Source organism: Phasianus colchicus, chromosome 1 (assembly GCF_987193195.1).
Source record: "Phasianus colchicus chromosome 1, bPhaCol1.hap1.1, whole genome shotgun sequence".
NCBI classification, from domain to species: domain Eukaryota; kingdom Metazoa; phylum Chordata; class Aves; order Galliformes; family Phasianidae; genus Phasianus; species Phasianus colchicus.
Window position 1 is genome coordinate 701094 of NC_143436.1, and position 23774 is coordinate 724867.

The 23774-nt window shown below is 59.6% G+C and overlaps 2 protein-coding genes across 4 annotated transcripts; one reads left to right on the plus strand and one right to left on the minus strand.

Moving 5' to 3' along the window:
- Nucleotides 1-6764: 6764 nt before the first annotated feature.
- On the plus strand, nt 6765-15715 carry LOC116240347 (ovocleidin-17-like). 2 transcript variants are annotated; one of them, XM_090125278.1, is made up of 6 exons: nt 6765-6842; nt 9384-9452; nt 9542-9633; nt 12756-12920; nt 12999-13104; nt 15640-15715. In XM_090125278.1, exons 2-6 carry the CDS (start codon nt 9392-9394, stop codon nt 15705-15707), a joined length of 492 nt encoding a protein of 163 aa, XP_089981404.1. In that variant the 5' UTR covers nt 6765-6842; nt 9384-9391; the 3' UTR covers nt 15708-15715. The 2 variants fall into 2 exon arrangements, with proteins under 2 accessions (XP_089981404.1, XP_089981466.1); XM_090125340.1 differs by having other exon boundaries at nt 12999-15681.
- Nucleotides 15716-20307: 4592 nt separating this feature from the next.
- LOC116240978 (C-type lectin domain family 2 member B-like) lies at nt 20308-23318 on the minus strand. Of its 2 annotated transcripts, XM_090125597.1 has the most exons (5): nt 23068-23306; nt 21962-22063; nt 21505-21686; nt 21195-21301; nt 20308-21095 (listed from the first exon to the last, which is right to left on the minus strand). In XM_090125597.1, the coding sequence occupies exons 1-5, from the start codon at nt 23150-23152 to the stop codon at nt 20954-20956; spliced, it is 618 nt and encodes a 205-aa protein (XP_089981723.1). In that variant the 5' UTR covers nt 23153-23306; the 3' UTR covers nt 20308-20953. The 2 variants fall into 2 exon arrangements, with proteins under 2 accessions (XP_089981723.1, XP_089981651.1); XM_090125525.1 differs by having other exon boundaries at nt 20308-21301; nt 23068-23318.
- Between the last annotated feature and the right edge of the window lie 456 nt (nt 23319-23774).

A 23774-nucleotide genomic window follows, 5' to 3' on the forward strand; every position in this document is an offset into this window, starting at 1 on the left:
TAGAATCACAGAATCTCAGAATCTTGGAATCATTGAATCATTGAATCTTAGAATCACAGAATCTTAGAATCATAGAATCTCAGAATCTTAGAACCATAGAACCATAGAATCATAAAATCATGGAATCTTAGAATCACAGAATCTTAGAATCACAGAATCATGGAATCTTGGAAACTCGGAATCTTAGAATCTCAGAATCACAGAATCTTAGAATCTTGGAATAATAGAAGCTTTGAATCTTGGAATCTTGGAATCTGAGAATCCTGGAATCTTGGAATCATAGAATCTTAAAATCTTAGAATCTTAGAATCTGAGAATCATAGGATCTTAGAATCATAGAGTCTCAGAATCTCAGAATCTTGGAATCTTAGAATCATTGAATCTTAGAATTTTAGTATCTTAGAATCTTGGAATTTAGAATCATAGAATCTTAGAATCTTAGAATCTCAGAATCTTAGAATCATAGAATCTCAGAATCTTGGAATGATAGAATCTTAGAATCTTAGAATTTTAGTATCTTAGAATCTTGGAATTTAGAATCGCAGAATTTTATAACCTTAGAATCTTAGAATCTTGGAATCTTGGAATCTTGGAAACTCAGAATCATGGAATCTTAGAATCTTGGAATCAGAGAATCCTGGAATCTTGGAATGTTGGAATCATAGAGTCTTAAAATCTTAGAAACTTAGAATCTGAGAATCTTGGAATTTTGGATTCATAAAATCTTAGAATCATAGAATCATGGAATCTTAGAATCATAAAGTCTTAGAATCTCAGAATCTTGGAATCTCAGAATCTCGGAATCTCAGAATCTCAGAATCTCAGAATCTCAGAATCTCGGAATCTTGGAATCTTAGAATCACAGAATCTTGGAATTTTAGAATCATGGAATATTAGAAACATAAAAGCTTAGAATCACAGAATCTCAGAGTCGCAGAATCTCAGAATCATTGAATCATAGAATCTTAGAATCTTAGAATTTTAGTATCTTAGAATTGTGGAATTTAGAATCTTAGAATCTTAGAATCATAGAATATTAGAACCTTCGAATGTTGGAATCTTGGAATCATAGAATCTCAGAATGTTTTAGAATCTTAGAATAATAGAATCTTAAAATCATTGAATCATAGAATCTTGGAATCTTGGAATCATAGAATCACTGAATCTTAGAATCAGAATCATAGAATCTTGGAAACTCAGAATCATAGAATCTTAGAATCTTGGAATCATAGAATTTTGGAATTTTGGAATCACAGAATCATTGAATCAGTGAATCACAGAATCACTGAATCATAGAGTCATGGAATCTTGGAATTTTAGAATCATGGAATCATAGAATCTTGGAATCTTGGAATCGTAGAATCACAAAATCTTAGAACCGTAGAATCATAGAATCTTAGAATCCTGGAATCTTAGAATCATAGAATCTTAGAATCTTGGATTCTTAGAATCTTGGAATCTTGGATTCTTAGAATCACAAAATCTTGGAATCTTAGAATCTCAGAATCATAGAATCTTAGAATCATAGAATCTTAGAATCATAGAATCTTAGAATCCTGGAATCTTAGAATCCCAGGGTTGGAAAGGCCCTGCAAGACCCCCATCCCACCGCCCCCCCCCCCCACCATCACTCCCCCACACCGACCCACATCTCGCAGCTCCTCGCCCAGACCTCTTGAACGCAGACCGGGACGTTGCCAGGCCAAACCCTCCTCATCACAGCTCCCTTCAGGCAGCTTTGGGGAGCACTGAGGTCTCCTCTGAGCCTCTTCTCCACACTCAAGGTCCTCCGTGTCCCACTGGGGTCCCCACGTCCCACTGATGTCCCTCAGTCCCATTGGGGTCCTCCGTGCCCCATTGATGTCCCATTGTCCCATCAGGGGTCTCCATGTCCCATTGGGGTCCTCCATGTCCCACTGATGTCCCACAGTCCCATTGGGGTCCCCATGCCTTACTGAGGTCCCCATGTCCCATTGGGGTCCTCCACATCCCACTGGGGTCGTCCATATTCCGTGGGGGTCCTCATGTCCCACTGATGTCCCAGTGTCCCATTATGGTCCACCATGTCCCATTGGGGTCGTCCATATTCCATTGGGGTCCCCGTGTCCCACTGATGTCCCAGTGTCCCATTGTGTCCCCATGTCCCATTGGGGTCCTCCATGTCCCATTGTGTCCCTATGTCCCATTGGGGTCCTCCACATCCCACTGGGGTTGTCCATATTCCATTGGGGTCCCCATGTCCCATTGATGTCCCACAGTCCCATTGGGGACCTCCATGTCCCATTGAGTCCCCATGTCCCATCAGGGTCCCCATGTCCCATTGGGGTCCTCCATATCCCACCGGGGTCGTCTGTATTCCATTGGGGTCCCCGTGTCCCACTGATGTCCCACAATCCCATTGGGGTCCTCCATGTCCCATTGTGGCCCCATGTCCCATTTGGGTCTTCCATGTCCCATTGGGGTTGTCTGTATTCCATTGGGGTCCCCGTGTCCCACTGATGTCCCAGTGTCCCACTGGGGTCCTCCATGTCCCATTGGGTCCCTATGTCCCATTGGGGTCCCATTAGAGTTCTCCATGTCCCATTGGGGTCCTCCATGTCCCACTGATGTCCCACAGCCCCATTGGGGTCCCCATGCCTTATTGGGGTCCTCCATGTCCCATTGGGGTCCTCCACATCCCACTGGGGTCGTCCGTATTCCATGGGGGTCCCCATGTCCCACTGATGTCCCTGAGTCCCATTGGGGTCCCAAAGTCCCACTGATGTCCCTGAGTCCCATTAGGGTCCTCCATGTCCCATTGGGGTCGCCCGTATTCCACTGGGGTCCCCATGTCCCATTATGGTCCCACTGATGTCCCAGAGTCCCACTGGGGTCCCAATGTCCCATTGGGGTGGGGGTCCCCATTGGTGGGGGTCCCTATGGGTGGGGGCTTGGTTTTGAGTTCGGGTTTGCATTTGGATCTGATTTTGGATTTGGGTTCGGTTTCAGCTTTGGGTTCAGGTTTGGGTTCAGGTTTGGGTTCAGGTTTGGGTTCAGGTTTGGGTTCAGGTTTGGGATCAGGTTTGGGTTCAGATTTGGGTTCAGGTGCGGGGATGGGGTGTGAGTATAGGGTGCAAGTAAGGGGTGCAGGGTGTGGGTGTGGGGTGTGGGTGTAGGGTGCGGGTTTGGGTTTGGGTTCAGGTTCAGGTTCAGGTTCGGGTTTGGGTTCAGCTTTGGGTTCAGGTTTGGGTTTGGGTTCGGGTTCAGGTTTGGGTTCAGATTTAGGTTCAGGTTCAGGTTTGTGTTCAGGTTCAGGTTTGGATTCAGGTTGGTATTCAGGTTTGTGTTTGGGTTTGGGTTCAGGTTCGGCTTCAAGTTCCGGTTCCGGTTCGCGTTCAGGTTCAGTTTTGGGTTCAGGTTCAGTTTTGGGTTCAGGTTCAGGTTTGGGTTCAGGTTCAGGTTTGGGTTCAGGTTCGGGTTTGGGTTCAGGTTTGGGTTCAAGTTCTGGTTCAGGTTTGTGTTTCTGTTTGGGTTCAGCTTTGGGTTCAGATTTGGGTTCAGATTTGGGTTCGGGTTTGGGTTCATGTTTGGATTCAGGTTTGGGATCAGGTTCGAGTTCAGGTTTGGGTTCAGCTTTGGGTTCAGATTTGGGTTCAGGTTTGGGTTCAGCTTTGGGCTGAGGTTTGGGTTCAGGTTCAGGTTTGGGTTTGGGTTCAGGTTTGAGTTCAGGTTTGGATTCAGGTTTGGATTCAGGTTTGTGTTCAGGTTCGGGTTCAGCTTTGGGTTCGGGTTTGGGTTCAGGTTTGGGTTCGGGTTGAGGTTTGGGTTCAGGAGCGGGGATGGGTTCGGGTTCAGGTTCAGGTTCTGCTTTGGACTCAGGTTTGGGTTCAGTTTGAGGTTTGGGCTCAGGTTTGAGTTTGGGTTCAAGTTCCGGTTCTGGTTTAGGTTCAGGTTCGGGTTCGGGTTCGGATTTGGGTTCGAGCGGCACATTTTGGGCCGGATTTGTGCGCGGCGCTGCCGAGGCTCCGATCCGGCCGCAGGGATCCGCGAGCGGGGGGGGGGGGAGGGGCGGAACCCGACCGGTCTGCGGGCCGAACCGAACCGAACCGCACCGAACCGCACCGCGCTCCCATTGCGGCTCTGCGCGGCACTGCGGGCTCTGCGCACCCCACACCCGCACCCCATTCCCGCACCCTACACACCCCACACCCACACCCCACATCTGCACCCCGTACCACACACCCCATCCCCGCACCCGCACCCTGCACCTGCACCCCATCCCCACACCTGCACCCCATCCCCAAACCCCGCACCCCACACCCGCACCCCACACCCGCACCCCATCCCCGCACCCTACACCCACAGTCACAGCCCACACCCGCCCCCCATTCCTTCACCCCGCACCCCACACCCGCCCCCCATTCCTTCACCCCGCACCCCACACCCGCACCCCATTCCCGCACCCATCCCCGCACTCCAAACCCACACCCCACATCTGCACCCCACACCCCACCCCCGCACCCCATTCGCTCACCCCCGATCCACACCCCACACACGCACCCCATCCCCGCACCCCACACCCCACAACCACACCCTATCCCCATTCCCACATCCCACACCCCGCACCCCATCCCCGCACCCTACACCCACACCCCACACCCGCACTCCAACCCCGCACCCCACACCCACAATCACACCCCACACTCGCACCCCATCCCCACACCCCGCACCCCGCACCCCACACCCCACCCCCCATTCCCGCACCCCACACCCACACCCCATCCCTGCACCCCATCCCCGCACCCCGCACCCCATTTCCGCACCCCATCCCCACACTCCACACCCGCCCCCCATTCCCTCACCCCGCACTCCACACCCCATTCCTGCACCCATCCCCGCACTCCAAACCCACACCCACACCCGCACCCATCCCCACACGCCACACCCGCCCCCCATTCCCGCACCCTACACACCCCATACCCGCACCCCATACCCCATATCTGCACCCCATCCCCGAACCCCGCACCCCAACCCCTCACCCCCGCACCCACAATCACAGCCCACACCCGCACCCCATCCCCACACCCGCCCCCCATTCCCTCACCCCGCACCCCACATCCGCACCCCATCCCCCCACCCCACTCCCTCACCCTATTCCCGCACCCCACTCCCGCACCTTGCACCCCATCCCCGCACCCCACTCCAGCACCCCGCACCCCACACCCACTCCCCATACCTGCACCCCGCACCCCACACTCGCACCCCACGCACCCCATCCCCGCACCCCATTCCTGCACCCCATCCCCGCACCCCACTCCCGCACTCCGCACCCCATCCCCACACTCGCACCCCACACCCGCACCCTACACCCCATACCCACTCCCGCACCCCGCACCCCACACTCGCACCCCACGCACCCCATCCCCGCACCCCGCACCCCGTTCCCAGACCCCATCCCCGCACCCCATTCCTGCACCCCATCCTCGCATCCCGCACCCCACTCCCGCACCCCGCCCCACTCGGCTCCGTTCCCGCAATGCCGACTCGCCCCGCTCGGCGCCACCGCGGCGGAACGCCACGATCCCCCCCCACCTCCCCCCGTCCCGCACCGCTTGACGCGGGGCAGCGCGGCGCCGTTTGATCGCTGCCGTCAGCGCTGCGTGACGCTCCCGCTGACCCGCGAGGCGTTCCGACCCCCCCCGCACCCCATTCCCGCACCCCACATCCACATCCCATACTCAAACCCCATACCCACACCCGATACCCGCACCCTACACCCAAACCCCAACACCGCACCCCACATCTGCACCCCATCCCCGCACCCTACACTCACACCCCATACTCGCACCCGATACCTGCACCCCAATCCCGCACCTCGCACCCCAAACCCGCAACCTATAATCACACCCCATACCCGCACCCCGCACCCCATCTCCATCCCCACACCTGCACCCCATAACCGCACCCTACACCCGCACCCCATGCCCGTACCCCATCCCCATTCCCGCACCCCACACCCGCACCCCTTTCCCGCACCCTACACCCACACCCCATACCCGCATCCCACACCCGCATCCACGCCCCACACCTGCACCCCACACCCCATACCCGCACCCCATTCCCGCACCCATCCCCATTCCCGCATCCAACACCCGTACCCCATTCCCGCACCCTGCACCCCATCCCCATCCCCGCACCCCACACCCACACCCCATCCCCGGACCCCGCACCCCACACCCGCACCCACGCCCCACATCCACCCCCCACATCTCCCCCTATCCCCGCACCCCATCCCCACCCCGCACCCCACACCCGCACCCCATCCCCATTCCCGCACCCCAGACCCGCACTCCACACCCGCACCCGCCCCCCACATCCGCTCCCCATCCCCGCACCCCACACCCGCACGCCACACCCGCACCCCACACCCGCACCCCATCCCGCACCCCGCACCCCATCCCACACCCCACACCCACAACCCATCCCCGCACCCCCTATCCACACCCTACACCCGCACCCCATCTCCGCACCCCGCACCCCACACCCACACCCCGCACCCCATCCCGCACCCCACACCCACAACCCATCCCCGCACCCTCTATCCACATCCTACACCCGCACCCCATCCCCATCCCCGCACCCCACACCCCACACCCGCACCCCACACCCCGCCCCCCCCCCCCCCGCCCCCGCCCCGCATCAAAGCGCCCCGCCGTGCGTGAGCGGAGCGCCGCGCGTTGCGGCGGTGACGCGTGGGGGCGATTCACGCAGCGCTGCCCCGCACCCCCCCGCACCGCCACCATTAAAACCCCGCGGGCCGCGCGGCGCTCAGAGCGCGGAGACCCGGAACGGCCGGCAGGACGGTGAGACAACGCACCGCAAACAGCCGCAGCCACGGCGGGACGCGGCCCCATAGCGCCCCATAGCGCCCCATAGCGCCCCATAGAGCCCCATAGAGCCCTATAGAGTCCTATAGAGCCCCATAGAGCCCCATAGAGCCCTAAAAAGTCCCATAGCGCCCCATAGAGACCTATAGAGTCCTATAGCGCCCCATAGAGCCTTATAGAGTCCCATAGAGCCCCATAGAGCCCCATAGAGCCCTATAAAGTCCCATAGCGCCCCATGGCACCCCATAGAGCCCCATAGAGACCTACAGCGCCCCATAGAGCCCCATAGAGCCCCATAGAGTCCCATAGAGCCCTATAGAGTCCTATAGAGCCTTATAGAGTCCTATAGAGCCCCATAGCGCCCATAGAGCCTTATAGAGTCCCATAGAGCCCCATAGAGCCCTATAAAGTCCCATAGCGCCCCATAGCGCCCCATAGCACCCCATAGCGCCCCATAGAGACCTACAGCGCCCCATAGATCCCCATAGAGCCCTATAGAGTCCTATAGAGCCTTATAGAGTCCTATAGAGCCCCATAGCACCCATAGAGCCTTATAGAGCCCCATAGCGCCCCACAGAGCCCTAAAAAGTCCCATAGCACCCCATAGAGACCTATAGAGTCCTATAGAGTTCTATAACGCCCCATAGAGCCTTATAGAGTCCCATAGAGCCCCATAGAGCCCCATAGAGCCCTATAAAGTCCCATAGCGCCCCATAGCAACCCATAGCGCCTCATAGAGACCCATAGCGCCCCATAGAGCCCTATAGAGTCCTATAGAGCCCCATAGAGCCCCACAGAGCCCCATAGAGCCCATAGAGCCCATAGAGCCCTATAGAGCCCCATAGCGCCCCATAGAACCCCATAGAGTCCCATAGCGCCCCATACAGCCCCACAGAGCCCCATAGAGCCTTATAGAGCCCTATAGAGCCCCATAGAGCCCCATAGAGACCTATGAAGTCCCATAAGCGGCCCATAGAGCCCTGTAGAGCCCCATAGAGCCCCATGGAGACCTATAAAGTCCCATAGTGCCCCATAGCGCCCCATAGCGCCCCATAGAGCCCCATAGAGCCCTAGAGAGTCCTATAGAGTCCCAGAGCGACCCATAGAGCCCCATAGAGCCCCATAGTGCCCCATAGAGACCTACAGCACCCCGTAGAGATCCATAGAGCCCCATAGTGCCCCATAGCGCGCCAGAGCACCCCATAGAGACCTATAAAGTCCCATAGCACCCCATAGAGCCCTGTAGAGTCCTATAAAGTTCGATAGAGCCCCAGAGAGCCCATAGAGCCCCACAGGACCCATGGAGACGTATAAAGTCCCATAGCACCCCATAGAGACCTATAAAGTTCCATAGCACCCCATAGAGACCTACAGCGCCCCATAGTCCTATAGAGCCCAATAGAGTCCCCCTGTAACCCCACACCTGCACCCCTATAACCCTGCACCCCTATAACCCGAACCCCTATAACCCCGAACCCCATAACCCGCACCCCATAACCCTCACCCCTGTAACCCTCACTCCTATAACCCGCACCCCATAACCCTCACCCCTGTAACCCTCACTCCTATAACCCGCACCCCATAACCCGCACCCCGTACCCCCGCACCCCATAACCCCGCACCCCATAACCCGCACCCCATAAACCGCACCCCTATAACCCTCACCTCTATAACCCGCAGCCCCATAACCCGCACCCCTATAACCCGCACCCTATAACCCCGCACCCCATAACCCGCACCCCGTACCCCGCACCCCATAACCCGCACCCCATAACCCCGCACCCCTATAACCCTCACTCCTGTAACCCCTCACCCCTATAACCCTCACTCCTATAACCCGCACCCCGCACCCCCGCACCCCATAACCCGCACCCCTATAACCCCGCACCCCATAACCCTCACCCCTATAATCCTCACCCCTATAACCCGCACCCCATAACCCGCACCCTATAACCCGCACCCCATAACCCGCACCCCTATAACCCTCACTCCTGTAACCCCTCACCCCTATAACCCTCACTCCTATAACCCGCACCCCATAAGCCCGCACCCCTATAACCCGCACCCTATAACCCCGCACCCCTATAACCCTCACCCCTATAACCCGCACCCCTATAACCCGCACCCCTATAACCCTCACTCCTATAACCCGCACCCCATAACCCGCACCCCGTACCCCCGCACCCTATAACCCGCACCCCATAACCCGCACCCCGTACCCCCGCACCCTATAACCCGCACCCCATAAGCCCGCACTCCTATAACCCGCACCCTATAACCCCGCACCCCTATAACCCCGCACCCCTATAACCCTCACCCCTATAACCCGCACCCCATAACCCCGCACCCCTATAACCCTCACCCCTATAATCCTCACCCCTATAACCCGCACCCCATAACCCGCACCCCATAACCCGCACCCCGTACCCCCGCACCCCATAACCCGCACCCCATAACCCGCACCCCATAACCCGCACCCCATAACCCGCACCCCGTACCCCCGCGCGCGTCCCGCAGGGATCGCAATGGCACCGCGCTGGGCGCTGCGGCTGCTGGGCTGCGCGCTGCTGCTCCCTTCGCTGCGAGGTGAGGCGCCCCCTCCCCCTCCCCACGACCCCCCCCACCCCCACCCCCCCCGGCCCCGCACCCCCCGCATCCCGCGCCGATCCCCGCAGGGCAGCGTGCGGGCTGCGCTCCGGGCTGGGCGCCGACCCCGGGCGGCTGCGTGGCGTTTTTCCCCTGGGCGCTGAGCTGGAGCCGCGCGGAGGTCAGCGGGGGGCGAGGAGCCACCCGGAATGGGGGCACCGCAATGGCACCGCGGCGCCGCGGCCCCGTATCACAGTGGCCCCAATGGCCCCGTATCCCAATGTCCCCATATCCCAACGCTCCCATATCCCCGTGTCCCCATATCCCAGTGTCCCCATATCCCCGTGTCCCCATATCCCCGTGTCCCCATATCCCCATGTCCCCATATCCCCGTGTCCCCATATCCCAGTGTCCCCATATCCCCGTGTCCCCAATGTCCCGATATCCCAATGTCCCCAAAGTCCCCATATCCCAACATCCCCATATGTCCCCATATCCCAGTGTCCCCATATGTCCCCATATCCCAGTGTCCCCATATGTCCCCATATCCCAATATCCCCAAAGTCCCCATATGTCCCCATATGTCCCCATGTGTCCCCATATCCCCATGTCCCCATATCCCAGTGTCCCCATATCCCCGTGTCCCCAATGTCTCAATGTCCCCATATCCCAACATCCCCATATGTCCCCATATCCCAATGTCCCCATATGTCCCCATATCCCAATATCCCCAAAGTCCCCATATGTCCCCATATGTCCCCATGTGTCCCCATATCCCCATGTCCCCATATCCCAGTGTCCCCAACGGCTCCATATCCCAATGTCCCCATATGTCCCCATATCCCAACATCCCCATATCCCAACGTTCCCATATCCCAGTGTCCTCAATGTCCCCATATCCCAATGTCCCCATATGTCCCCATATCCCAACGCTCCCATATCCCCATGTCCCCATATCCCAATGTCCCCATATGTCCCCATATCCCAATGTCCCCATATCCCAATGTCCCCATATGTCCCCACATCCCCAAAGTCTCCATATCCCCATGTCCCCATATCCCAATGTTCCCATATGTCCCCATATCCCAGTGTCCCCATATCCCAATGTCCCCATATGTCCCCATATGTCCCCATATGTCCCCATATCCCAACATCCCCATATCCCAATGTTCCCATATCCCAATGTCCCCATATCCCAGTGCCCCCATATGTCCTCATATCCCCATATCCCCAATATCCCCAATGTCCCCAACGCCCCCAACACCCCCAATGTCCCCAGTGTCCCCAAAGCCCCCAAAGTCCCCAAAGTCCCCATATCCCAATGTTCCCATATCCCCAATGTCCCCATATGTCCCCATACGTTCCCATATGTCCCCATATCCCAACATCCCCATATCCCAATGACCCCATATATCCCCATATCCCAGTGTCCCCATATCCCATATGTCCCCATATGTCCCCATATCCCAACATCCCCATATCCCAATGACCCCATATGTCCCCATATCCCAGTGTCCCCATATCCCATATGTCCCCATATGTCCCCATATCCCAACGTCCCCATATCCCAATGTCTCCATGTCCCAATGACCCCAAAGTCCCCCATATATCCCCAATGTCCCCACATGTCCCCATCCCCATATGTCCCCATATCCCAGTGTCCCCATCACTCCCAATGTCCCCAAAGTCCCCAACGCCCCCAATGCCTCCAATGTCCCCAAAGTCCCCAGAGTCCCCAGCGTCCCCAACGCCCCAAACACCCCCAATGTCCCCAAAGTCCCCAATGTCCCCAAAGTCCGTAAAGTCCCCAATGTCCCCAATGTCCCCAAAGTCCCTAAAGTCCCCAAAGTCCCCAATGTCCCCAAAGTCCCCAATGTCTCCAAAGTCCCCAACACCCCCAACGCTTCCAATGCCCCCAGTGTCCCCAGAGTCCCCATTGTTCCCAAAGTCCCCCGTGTCCCCAACGTCCCCATTGTCCCCAAAGTCCCCAATGTCCCCAATGTCCCCAACGCCCCCAGTGTCCCCAATGCCCCAATACTCTCAGTGTTCCCAAAGTCCCCAATGTCCCCAAAGTCCCCAATGTCTCCAATGTCCCCAGATGTTCCAAAGTCCCCAACACTCCCAACATTCCCGAAGTCCCCAATGCCCCCAACACCCCCAATGTCCCCAAAGTCCCCAATGTCCCCAATGCCCCCAACACCCCCAGTGTTCCCAAAGTCCCCATTGTTCCCAAAGTCCCTAGTGTCCCCAACGTCCCCAATGTCCCCAATGTCCCCAAAGTCCCCAATGCCCCCAATGTCCCCAATGCCCCCAACGCCCCCAATGTCCCAAAGTCCCCATGTCCCCAAAGTCCCCAATGCCCCCAACACCCCCAATGTCCCCAATGCCCCCAAAGTCCCCAATGTCTCCAATGTCCCATATGTCCCCACATGTCCCAGAGTCCCCAACACTCCCAACATTCCCGAAGTCCCCAATGCCCCCAACTCTCCCAATGTCCCCAACGCCCCCAATGTCGCAAAGTCCACCATGTCCCCAAAGTCCCCAACACCCCCAAAGTCCCCATCACTCCCAATGTCCCCAAAGTCCCCAACGCCCCCAATGCCTCCAATGCTCCCAATGTCCCCAGAGTCCCCAATGGCCTCAATGCCCCCAATATCCCCAATGTCCCCAAAGTCCCCAATGCCCCCAACGCCCCCAACGCCCCCAACACCCCCAATGTCCCCAAATGTCCCCAAAGTCCCTAAAGTCCCCAATGTCCCCAAAGTCCCTAAAGTCCCCAAAGTCCCCAATGTCTCCAAAGTCCCCAACACCCCCAACGCTTCCAATGCCCCCAGTGTCCCCAAAGTCCCCATTGTTCCCAAAGTCCCACGTGTCCCCAACGTCCCCAACATCCCCAATGTCCCCAAAGTCCCCAAGCCCCCAATGCCCCCAACGCCCCCAATGCCCCCAAAGTCCCTAGTGTCCCCAACGTCCCCAGTGTCTTCATATGTCCCCATATCCCCAACATCCCCAATGTCCCCAAAGTCCCCAATGCCCCCAAAGTCCCCAATGTCCCCTAAGTCCCCAGAGTCCCCAATGTCCCCAACGCCACCAACACCCCCAATGTCCCCAAAGTCCCCAAAGTCCCCAATGTCTCCAATGCCCCCAGTGTCCCCAATGTCCCCAGTGCACCCAATGTCCCCAATGTCCCCAAAGTCCCCAAAGTCCCCAATGCCCCCAACGCCCCCAATGTCCCCAACGCCCCCAACGCCCCCACTGTCCCCAAAGCCCCCCGTGTCCCCAATGTCCCCGCGCCGCCCGCAGTCGTTCTGCCGCCGTTTCGGCTCCGGCTCCCACCTGGCGTCGGTGCGCAGCGCGGCGGAGCTGCGGCTCCTGGCGGAGCTCCTGAACGCATCGCGCGGCAGCGAAGCCAGCGGGGAGGACGAGGACGAGGAGGACGTTTGGATCGGCATGTTGTGCCCTGCCAGGGTGGGTGGGACCCCCGGGGTGGGGGGGTGGGGGGGGGGGGTGGAGGCCGGGGGTCCCGAAGCCGCGCTGTCCCCGCAGGGCCGCCCCTGGCACTGGTCGGACGGCACCGCCGTGGCGTTCAGCTCCTGGCACGGAACCGCCGCGCCGCGGAGGAGAGCCTGCGCTGCTCTGCGCCATGCCGCCGGTGAGCGGGGCGGGGGGGCATGGCATGGCACTGATGGCACGGCATGGCATGGCATGGTTAGCATGGAATGGCATGGCACTGATGGCACGGCGTGGCATGGCATGGTTAGCATGGAATGGCATGGCACTGATGGCACGGCGTGGCATGGCATGGTCAGCATGGAATGGCATGGCACTGATGGCACGGCGTGGCATGGCATGGTTAGCATGGAATAGCACGGCATGGCAAGGCATGGCATGAGCAGCATGGCATGGGCAGCATGGGCAGCATGGCATTGCATGGCACGACATTGATGGCACAGCACGGCATGGCATAGCATGGGCAGCATGGCATGGCACTGATGCATGGTCAGCATGGCATTGCATGGCATGGCATTGATGGCACAGCACGGAATGGCACGGCATGGCATGGTCAGCTTGGTCAGCATGGCATGGTCAGCATGGCACAGCATGGCATGGCATGGTCAGCACAGAATGGCATGGTGTGGTCAGCATGGTAAGCATGGCATGGCATTGATGGCACAGCACTGCATGGCATGACATGGCATGGTCAGCATGGAATGGCATGGCATGGCATTGATGGCACAGCACGGCATGGCACAGCATGTCATGGTCAGCATGGTCAGCATGGCACGGCATGGCACAGCATGGCACAGCCAGCATGGCATTGCATGGCATGGCATGGCATAGCATGGTCAGCATGGCATGGCACAGCACGGCATGGCATGGCGTGGTCAGCATGGCATTGCAAGGCATGGCACGGTCAGCATGGAATGGTATGGCACAGCACTGCATGGCATGGTCAGCATGGCACGGCATGGCATGGCATGGCATTGCATGGCACACCATGGCACGGCATGCTCAGCATGGAATTGCACAGCATGGCATGGCACAACATGGCACTGCATGGCACGGCATGGCATGGCACAGCATGGCACAGCCAGCACACGCCTTGCACACTCACACTCACACACTGCAGACTCACTCACGCCTTGCACGTGCCTTGCACACGCTCACAGCCACACGCTACACGTTCACACACACACACAGCCACAACTTGCACACTCACACGCCTAGCACACGCTTTGCACATTCACGCCCACACGCTCACACCCGCAACTCGCACACGCGTTGCACACTCACACACTGCACACTCAAACATGCCATGCACACTCACAATGCATGCTGGCACACACCTTGCACACTCACGCATGAGCACGCACCTCGCACACTCACACACACGTGCACACAAACACCCAAACGCCCTGCACACGGCTCGCACATGCCTTGCGCATGCTGTGCTCACGCCTTGCACACTCACACAGACTGCACACACCTCGCACACTCACACACAATTCACACATCTTGCACACTCACAGCGACACACCATGCGCATGCCTCACGCGTGACTCTCACACCTGGACACTCACACATACCCACGCCTTGCACACTCACAGACACTGTGCACACCTTGCACACTCACACATACTCACACATGCACTCACACGTCCTGCACAAGCCTTGCACACTCACATTCTCAAACCCAGGCCTTGCACACTCACACACACTGCGCACACCTTGCAAACTCACACGTACTCACACTCACACTCACATGCCCTGCACAAGCCTCACACACACACTCACACACACACTCACACATACACGCACACTGCAGACACCTTGCACACGCCTGGCACATGCCTGTCACACACACTCACACACTCACACATACATGCACACTGCACACGGCTTGCACAGTCACACATACACACACACACGCCTGGCACACGCCTGGCACACTCACACGCTCAAACATACACGCACACTGCACACGCCTTGCACACGCCTGGCACATGCCTTGCACACTCACATGCACACGCGCACTGCACACAACTTGCACATGCCTCGCACACTCCTGGCACACGCCTTGCACACTCACACATACATGCACACTGCACACACCTCACACAGTCACACACACACACACACACCTGGCACACGCCCGGGACACGCCTTGCACACACCTTGCACACACACTCATGCATAAGCACACACCTTGCAGGCTCACACAATCACACCCATGACTTGCACACTGCACACACACTGCACACACCTTGCACATTCACACAGTCACACATACACGCACACTGCACACGTCTTGCACACACCCTGCACACTCACACTCTCACACATACACGCACACTGCACACACCTTGCACATGCCTGGCACACGCCTTGCACACTCACTCATACATGCACACTGCACACACCTCACACAGTCACACACACACACACACACACACCTGGCACACGCCCGCGACACGCCTTGCACATGCCTTGCACTCGCCTTGCACACGCCTTGCACACTCACTCACGCATACACTGTACACGCCTGGCACACGCCCGGGACACGCCTTGCACACTCATTCACACTTACACTGCACACGCCTGGCACACGCCTCGCACCCTCACACACTCACGCGCCTTGCACGCGCCTTGCACGCGCCTTGCACACTCACGGCCCCTCCCGTTGCAGACTTCCTGGCCTGGTCCGGCTCGCCGTGCGCCGCCCCCAAACCTTTCGTCTGCAAAGCGGCCTCGTGAGCCGCCGCCGCAATAAAACCTCGGCGCGGCCCGCCGTGCTGCCGTGCATTGCGGGGGGGGGGGGGGGGGTCGATGGGTGGGGGGAGGTGGGGGGGGTGATGGGGTGGGGGAGGGGTCGATGGGGTGATGAGGTGGGGGGGAAGACGGGGAGCCTATGGGATGGGGGGACGGGGGGTGATGGGGGGCTGATGGGGTGGGGGGGTCTGGGAGGGGTTATGGGGTGGGGGGCTGATGAGGTGGGAGTTTATGGGATGGGGAATGGGGTGGGTGATGGAGGGATGATGGGGTGATGAGGTGGGGGAAATGGGGGGGAAGAGGGGGAGTTTATGGGATGGGGTGGACGGGGGGTGATGGGGGGGTGATGGGGTGGGGAAGGGGTCGATGGGGTGATGAGGTGGGGGGGATCGCGGGGGAAGAGGGGGATTTTATGGGATGGGGGGGATGGGGAGTGATGGGGAGTGATGGGCTGGGGGGTGATGGGGTGGGGGGGTGATGGGGTGGGAGTTTCTGGGGTGGGGGGTTGGGGGGGTGATGCGGTGATTGGAAGGGACTTTATGGGGTGGGGGGATGTGGGGAGTGATGGGGGTTGATGGGTGGGAGGGTGATGGGGTGGCGGAGGGGTCGATGAGGTGATGAGGTGGGGGGCAAAGGGGGGGAAAGAGGAGGAGTTTATGGGATGGGGGGGATGGGGGGTGATGGGGTGTGGGGGGGGTGAGGTGGGGGGATGTGGGGATGGGATGGGGAGGTGATGGGGTGGGGGGTTATGGGGTGGGGAGGTGATGAGGAGGGAGTTTGTGGGATGGGGGGGTGATATGGGGGTGATGGGGGGGGGAGGGTTCGATGGGGTGATGAGGTGGGGGGATGGGGGGGGAAGAGGGGGAGTTTATGGGATGGGGGGGTGCTAGGGGGGTGATGGGGGGCTGATGGGGTGGGGGGGTGATGAGGTGGGAGTTTATGGGGTGGGGGGATGTGGGGGGTGATTGGGGGTGACGAGGTCGGGGGGTGGGGGGGGAAAGGGGTGTTTACGGGATGGGGGAGTGATGGGGTGGGGGTTGATAGGGTGGGGGGATGATGGGGGGGGAGGGTGATGGGTGGGGGAGGTGGGGGGGGTGATGGGGTGGGGGAGGGGTCGATGAGGTGATGAGGTGGGGGGGTGGGGGGGAAGAGAGGGAGTTTATGGGATGGGAGGGTGATAGGGGGGTGATGGGGGGCTGATGGGGTGCGGGGATTATGAGGTGGGGGAGTGATGGAGTGGGGGGGGTGATGAGGTGGGAATTTATGGGATGGGGGGATGTGGGGAGTGATGGGGGTTGATGGGTGGGTGGGGGGGTGATGGGGTGGGGGAGGGGTCGATGGGGTGATGAGGTGGGGGGGAAAGAGGGAGAGTTTATGGGATGGGGGGGTGGGGAGTGATGGGGGTTGATGGGAGGGGGGGTGATGGGGTGGGGTGGAGGGGTTATGGGGCGGGGAGGTGAAGAGGTGGGAATTTGTGGGGTGGGGGGATGTGGGGGGTGATGGGGGGGTGATGGGATGGGGGGTGGGGTGGGGCGGGAGGGGTTATGGGGTGGGGGTGATGGGGTGGGAGTTTATGGGGTGGGGGGATGTGGGGGGGTTGATGGGGTGATGGGGTGGGGGGTTGATGGGGTGGGGGGGGTTGATGGGGTTGATGGGGTGGGACTTTATGGGGTGGGGGGTGAATCATTGCAGCCTTCAGCACCTCGAGGGAGCTACAGACACGGGGAGTCAGCTCTTGGGAAGGGGAGATGACGGCAGGACGAGGGGAATGGCTGGAATTGAGGGAGGGCGGGTTGAGGTTGGATGTCAGGGCGAAATTCTGCACTGTGAGAGCTCCAAGCCCACAAAGATCCCGGAATTCTGGCAGTCCGCCTGCACTTTCCAAGGCCAAGTTTGCAGAGAGCACCGGCGAAACAGATCGACTTTCCCAACGAAGCTCCCCGAGGGCACAGAGCTGAGCTCCCCGAAGCTGCGCAGCAGCTCGATGCCCGCAGCCCCACCAGGAACGGCGGCGCTGTTCGGGCGGTTCGGCCCGGGGCCGCGAGCAGCAGGGCGGAGGGATCCGCAGATCCGCGCCTCCGGGAAAGGGAAACGGGGCACCCGAAGTAATTGGAAACAGCGGCAGCCATCTGAGCAGAAACAAACCGATTTACTCAGGGTGGAGCCAGCAGGATACAGACAGAGGGGGAGTGTGTGCGGAAAGTGCATCGGCGTCAGCAAGCGCCGGGGTGAGAGGTGCAGTCAGCTGAGCCGGTGAGGAGGAGCAGGCGAAGGAGAGCAGGCGAAGGAGAGAACATGGGCTGACCCTGCCGAGTGACACCTCCTCGCTGACCGCAAAGCCCTGGGATGCGGTTCTTCTCCTCCTCCAGACGGCACCCGGAACTCGAGCATCACCAGTCACAGCCGCAGTGCACAACGTGATGTCGGGATGTGGAATGGTGATAACCAGAAATCATAAAACCGTGACACTCGTGTCCAACCTCAACCTCCTCTGCTGCAACTCGCGGCCATTTCCTGTTCGTTGCCGGGAGCAGAGCCCAAACCCTGCTCAGCACAGCCTCCCCTCAGGAAGCTGCAGAGCAGCGAGGTCTGCCCTGAGCTCCTCTGCCCACACCAAACAATCCCAGCTCCCTCAGCCGCTCCTCACAGACCTGTGCTCCAGACCCCCACCAGTTTCGCTGCCCTTCTGTGGTCACGCTGCAGGGCCTCAATGTCTTTCCTGCACTGAGGGCCAGAACTGAACGCAGCACTCGAGGTGCGGCCTCACCAGTGTGAGCACAGGGGACGATCACCTCCCTGCTCTGCTGGCCGCACCATTTCTAATGCAGGCCAGGATGGCGCTGGCCCTCTTGGCCACCCGGGCACACTGAGCTCACGTTCAGCCCAGCATCACCCAACACCCCAGGTCCCTTTCCTCCTCACACTCACCCAGCCGTCGTCCCCAACCCGTAGCGCTGCATGGGGTTGTTGTGCCGAAGCGCAGGACCCGGCACTTGGCCGTGTTGAATCCCATCCCATTCGCCCCAGCCCGGCGATCCCGCTGATCTCAGTCCCTCTGCAGGGCCTCCTGCCCTCAGGCAGACCCAGCCCACCTCCCAGCTTGGTGCCATCTGCACACGCACTGAGGGAGCACTCAGCGCCCTGGTCCAGGCCGTCCATGAAGACATCAAACCAGACGGACCCCAGCACCGCCCCCTGGGGCACAGCACTTGTAACGGGTCGCCAGCTGCACTGCGCCCCACTGACCACCACCCGCTGGCCCGGCCCTGCAGCCAGTTCCTCACCCGGAGCAGTGTGTGCCCGCCCAGCCACGGGCAGCCAGCGTCCCAGAAGCAGCCTGTGAGACACGCAGCTCCCTGCGCTCCTCGGAACCGCGCAGCAGCGGGGCGGCGCTCGGCGTTGTGACGGCGGGGTTCCGTGGGATCACCGAGACTGCAGGAGACCTCCAGCATCACCGCACGGACCGCCCTGCCGCCCCTCTGGCCGTGCTCGGCGCTGTTCGGCTGCTCAGTGCCCCCGACTGCTTCCCCTTGCTCCACCAGCGGCTCCAGCACGGAATGTCCCACTGCCACCCGCTGCCCCAGCTCAGGACGTTCCCAGAGCTCATTGTGGCACAGTGAGCCGCTTTTAAACCGCGCCTGTGGAAGCCCAGGAAATGTCCGTGCGCGTTGTGAGGCCACGGATAAAAGTGTTCCACTGGGGCTGCAGTGCTCGTCGTGGGGCAGAGCCGCTGGGGCAGAAGACAGAGGTGTTCTGTTATGTCCCAGGGCAGAGTGAGGCAACCAACGCCCACTAAAGCTGCAGTGCAGGATTTCAGAACTGTCACTCGTGGATTCCTTTTGCTGACCTCATTGCTTCTGAAACTGATGCACTGCTCCCTACTGCTGGGCAAGCCAACCTGCAGCCACGGCAACAGCCCAAACAAAACCCACTAAACCACATTTTCTGCTCTGTCTTTGCCTGAGCTATCTTCCCACCCCCTTCCCCACCACTTCCTTCCCCCCAGATGCTCTGCCGTGCTGTTTTGTTCAACCCAACCTCCACTCCCCAGGCTGACTTCTTTCTCCTCGCAGCTTCTCTTTCCCGTCTCTACCATCGCAGCACAAAACACGCCGTTAAGCACAGTGAACGTTCCTTCTCTTCCACGGGCTGACCTGTCCACAGCTCCCCCCGCGCCGCTCTCTGTCCCCTTCGGCAGCGCTGAGCCACAGCAGCGGCAGCCGCCGCTCACTGCCATTGCTGCCATTGCTGCCATTGGTGCCATTGGTGTCATTGGTGTCATTGCTGCCATTGGTGCCATTGGTGCCATTGGTGCCATTGGTGCCACTGGTGCCATTGGTGCCATTGGTGCCATTGGTGCCACTGGTGCCACTGGTGCCATTGGTGCCACTGGTGCCACTGCAGCCGCCGCTGTGCCCGGGGTCCTTCTGGCAGCGCTGCTCTCCTTGCCAGCCCTCTCTCCGTGACACACACAGCGGCACCGAGCGCGCCCTCACTTTGCTGCTGCCCCGCACAGCGCTGCAGGGACACAACGGGAGGACGCGGTGCTGCCATCGCAGCCACAGAACGGCACCGACTGCAGAGACCCGAAAACACAGCGACTTTAATGAGAGCTCAGTGCAAGTACAAAAGGAAGCAGCTCAGCGAGACTGCAAGTGCAGAAAGCCTCCTGCAGGGCTCCGGCCGTGTAACAGCACCGGGAGCGACATCGCCCGGAGCCGAAGTCCGACGGCGGCTGGGAGCGACGGCACCGCGATGTGACGCAGTGGTGGCACCGCGATGTGACACAGTGGTGGCACCGCGATGTGACGCAGTGGTGGCACCGCGATGTGACACAGTGGTGGCACCGCGATGTGACGCAGTGGTGGCACCGCGATGTGACGCAGTGGTGGCACCGCGATGTGACACAGTGGTGGCACCGCGATGTGATGCAGTGGTGGCACCGCGATGTGACACAGAGCCCGAAAGGAGAGCAGAAATTCCCCCAGCCTCGGCTCCGGCAGCAGCGTGGGATCGTTCCGTGCTGCTGTGACCTTCAAGGACCCTTGGAGGACCCTCCCTTTAAGGCACAGTGCAATTAAACATCTTCCCTGAGAGATAACGAGCAGCAGAGCTGCGTGGTTCCATGCAGGAACAGCTGCAGCACTGCTGGAAAGAGGCAGATTCCAGCACACAGCCATGGCATGGCAGTGCCCAGCAGCACTGGCACGAGCTGGCTGCGCTGGGATCTGTCACTGTGGATTTGTCCCATTCCTCCAGAGGACGAAGCTGTCGGCTCTGCTGCACACCCAGTACTTCTTAATGTGGCAGAGGGCTGAGCTGATCCTGTCCCCATTCAGGTACGCACATCGGCCTCCGCCTCGCACCTCAAACCTGGGCACAGGAGGGAGCAGAATGGGAAAGCCAGTCCCAGCCCATCCCGAACAGACCCTGTCCGAGATCCCAGCCAGACAGACGGACGCACACACTGACCAGTTGGTGAAGGCGCTGCCGTCGGCCCACGTCCAGTGCTCGTCCCCTTCTGCCCTGTGCAGCCCCAGCCAACAGTTTGCTGGGTGCTGGTATTGCAGCATGAATTGCTGTGAACAAACCCAGGAGTGATTGGAGCCGTTGGAGCACTTTCCCCCCTCAGGCCCCCATCTCAGGTCCCACCTCGCTGCAAGGCATCTCCTCATGGCTGTGGCACGGGGCCAATTGGGGGCACCGCCAGCAGTTGGTGCGGCCCCACAAGTGTGGGTTTCCCACCCCCGTGTTGGCACTGCGGCTCACGCCCCGCTCTCACCACCTCCTCCTCCGTGTCCACGGTGGCCAGGGCAGCTCCGAGGCGCTGGCAGTGCTCCCTGCTGCTGTTCCAGTCACTCTCGTTGTCCGAGAAATAAAAGCATTTCCCTTGGAAACTGAGCCAGGCGTTGGGGCAGACGTGGGAGAAGTGTGGGCGAGGTGAGCACGACGGATGCTGGAGCACTGAGAGGGAGAGAGGTGGGCAAGTGAGAGGCAAGGAAGGTTCCCCTGCAGCACATGTGGGCTTGGGATGCACGGCCACGGGGCGATGGCCTCGCAGCGTTGCAGAGGGTGGGAAGGTGGAGCAGAAGGTGGTTTGGGGCACCACGTGGGCAACCCAGGAGGTGGGATGGGGGCTGTGCTTGGGGAGCAGCTCAGGGTGCTGGGAAACCCCATCGTCCCCCTTCCTACACCCACAATAGAGGTTCCATCCCCGTGGGAATGCGGGTGGCACTCACCTATCACAGCCACCAGCACCGAAACAAGGATCCATGGCACTGCACACACAGCCATGCAGGGCACACAGCGCCTTTTCTTCCTCAGCTCACTGCATTTGGAGCCTGGTCAGACAGAGAGCAGTTCATGGAGTCACAGAACCACCATGGTTGGAAAAGACCTCATAGGATCACATCACAGAGCCACAGGATGGTTTGGGCTGGAAGGGATCTCCAGGATCATGAAGCACCAACCCCCCCGTCACAGGCAGGGCCACCAACCTCCACATTTCACAGCAGCCCAGGCTGCCCAGGGCCCCATCCAACCTGCAGGGATGGACGGGGCACCCACAGCCTCTCTGGGCAGCTGATCCAGCACCTCACCGCTGTCATGGTAAAGAGCTTCTTCTTAGTTAAGATCATTCCGTCCAACAGGTCACAAACCGCCATCATTTCCCCACTACACCACATCCCTTTGTACCACGTCCCTGTGGTCACTGAACACCCCAGGGATGGGGGCTCCCCACTGCCCTGGGCAGCTGTGCAGTGCTGGCCGCTCTTTGCAGCACAGGTTGTTCCCAGTCTCCAACCTGGCACCTCCCGCTCTGCCGCCCGCACCGCTGCCGCTCCGAGGGACGGAACGGGAGCACTGCCGGTGACTCACGGGCTCAGCGGGACGGAACTCCGTCCCCCGCTGTTGGGCAATTAATTGGTGCGTAACAAGCACTTATCTACCGTGAGACGTGACCGCCCAGGAAACCCACAAACCCGACTAGGAAACCCCTGAACGAATTCCCTGTCTCATTGTACCACCCTCAGCCCCGCCTATTACCCCGACACCCGCCGCCCCCCGCAGCTCCGCACGCCGCACAAAAGAGTTCTTTGCCGGCCCTCCCTGCGGCGCCCACCCGCAGCTCACTGCGGGCTGCTGCCTTTCCGACGCTCTCGCTGCCATCCCAGCCCCGTCCTCGCGCTGTGCCCGCGCTGCCCGTCCCTTCTCCCGCACTCGGACGCTCCTTCTCTCCCGCACTCTCGCCGCAGCTCCCCGCTCCCTCCCGCCGCTCTCTTCCCTCCCGTGGGCTCGGGCTCTTTTCCCCGCTCGGCCCTTTCCCGCTGCCTCCCGGCATTACCCCGCTGCCGCTGCCGCTCTCCGTCTCCCGGCCGGATCGTCACCTCTCGCTGCGGGGAAGCGCTCCGTCGCTCTCTTCCTCCCATAGCGGCGCGGAGGTGCGGGGCTGCGGCCGCCGTGTGCGGGCACAGGGGCGCACGAGGGTCGGGCTGAGGGCACGGCGGTGCCGGCGGAGCGCTCTTCGTAGCGAACACCTCGCGGGGATCGAGGTGAAACCGCTGCTGCTTTGGGAGAGCAGAAACCGAGGCTTCAGCCGCCGTGCAAAACAGCCCGGACGGTGTGTCAGCTCAGCTCCACACTCCGCCTCTCCGCGTATTCAGGAAACGCTCTGATGTTTCTTTCACTTTCTGTGCGAAGCGGGGATTACCGGCATCCACCTCCCCGTGTGGGCACCCCAAAATGGGGACCCCAAAAGCGGCACCAAAAATGGTGACTCCCAAAAATGGGGGCAATAATGGGGGGTTTGGAGCTCTTAGTGATGATCGTGTGTCATCGTGGCCATGGTGATCAGTAATGGTTGTGTTTGTAACGCCACGCTGGGGGAACTGGGACAATAATGGTATCCAATAGCATTATTAATGGGATAATCATCCAAAATAGAGAGTAATGGGGGGTGGGACGCAGAATATAGAAATCACCAGACGTGTATTATCAGTAATGGTGTAAGAGTGACTGCTGCATGCAGTTACAAAAATGGGGGGATACTGG

Bases quoted from the DNA above. Each gene is read 5' to 3' on its own strand.
- LOC116240347 (XM_090125340.1), top strand. From the start codon at position 9,392: ATGGCACCGCGCTGGGCGCTGCGGCTGCTGGGCTGCGCGCTGCTGCTC. The intron at 9,634-12,755 runs GTCAGCGGGGGG...CGCCGCCCGCAG, and splicing joins TGAGCTGGAGCCGCGCGGAG to TCGTTCTGCCGCCGTTTCGG. The intron at 12,921-12,998 runs GTGGGTGGGACC...CTGTCCCCGCAG, and splicing joins GCATGTTGTGCCCTGCCAGG to GGCCGCCCCTGGCACTGGTC.
- LOC116240978 (XM_090125525.1), bottom strand. From the start codon at position 23,152: ATGGGAGGAAGAGAGCGACGGAGCGCTTCCCCGCAGCGAGAGGTGACG. The intron at 22,064-23,067 runs GTAATGCCGGGA...CTGTCTGACCAG, and splicing joins AGAGCGGCAGCGGCAGCGGG to GCTCCAAATGCAGTGAGCTG. The intron at 21,302-21,504 runs GTGAGAGCGGGG...GTTTGTTCACAG, and splicing joins TGGACACGGAGGAGGAGGTG to CAATTCATGCTGCAATACCA.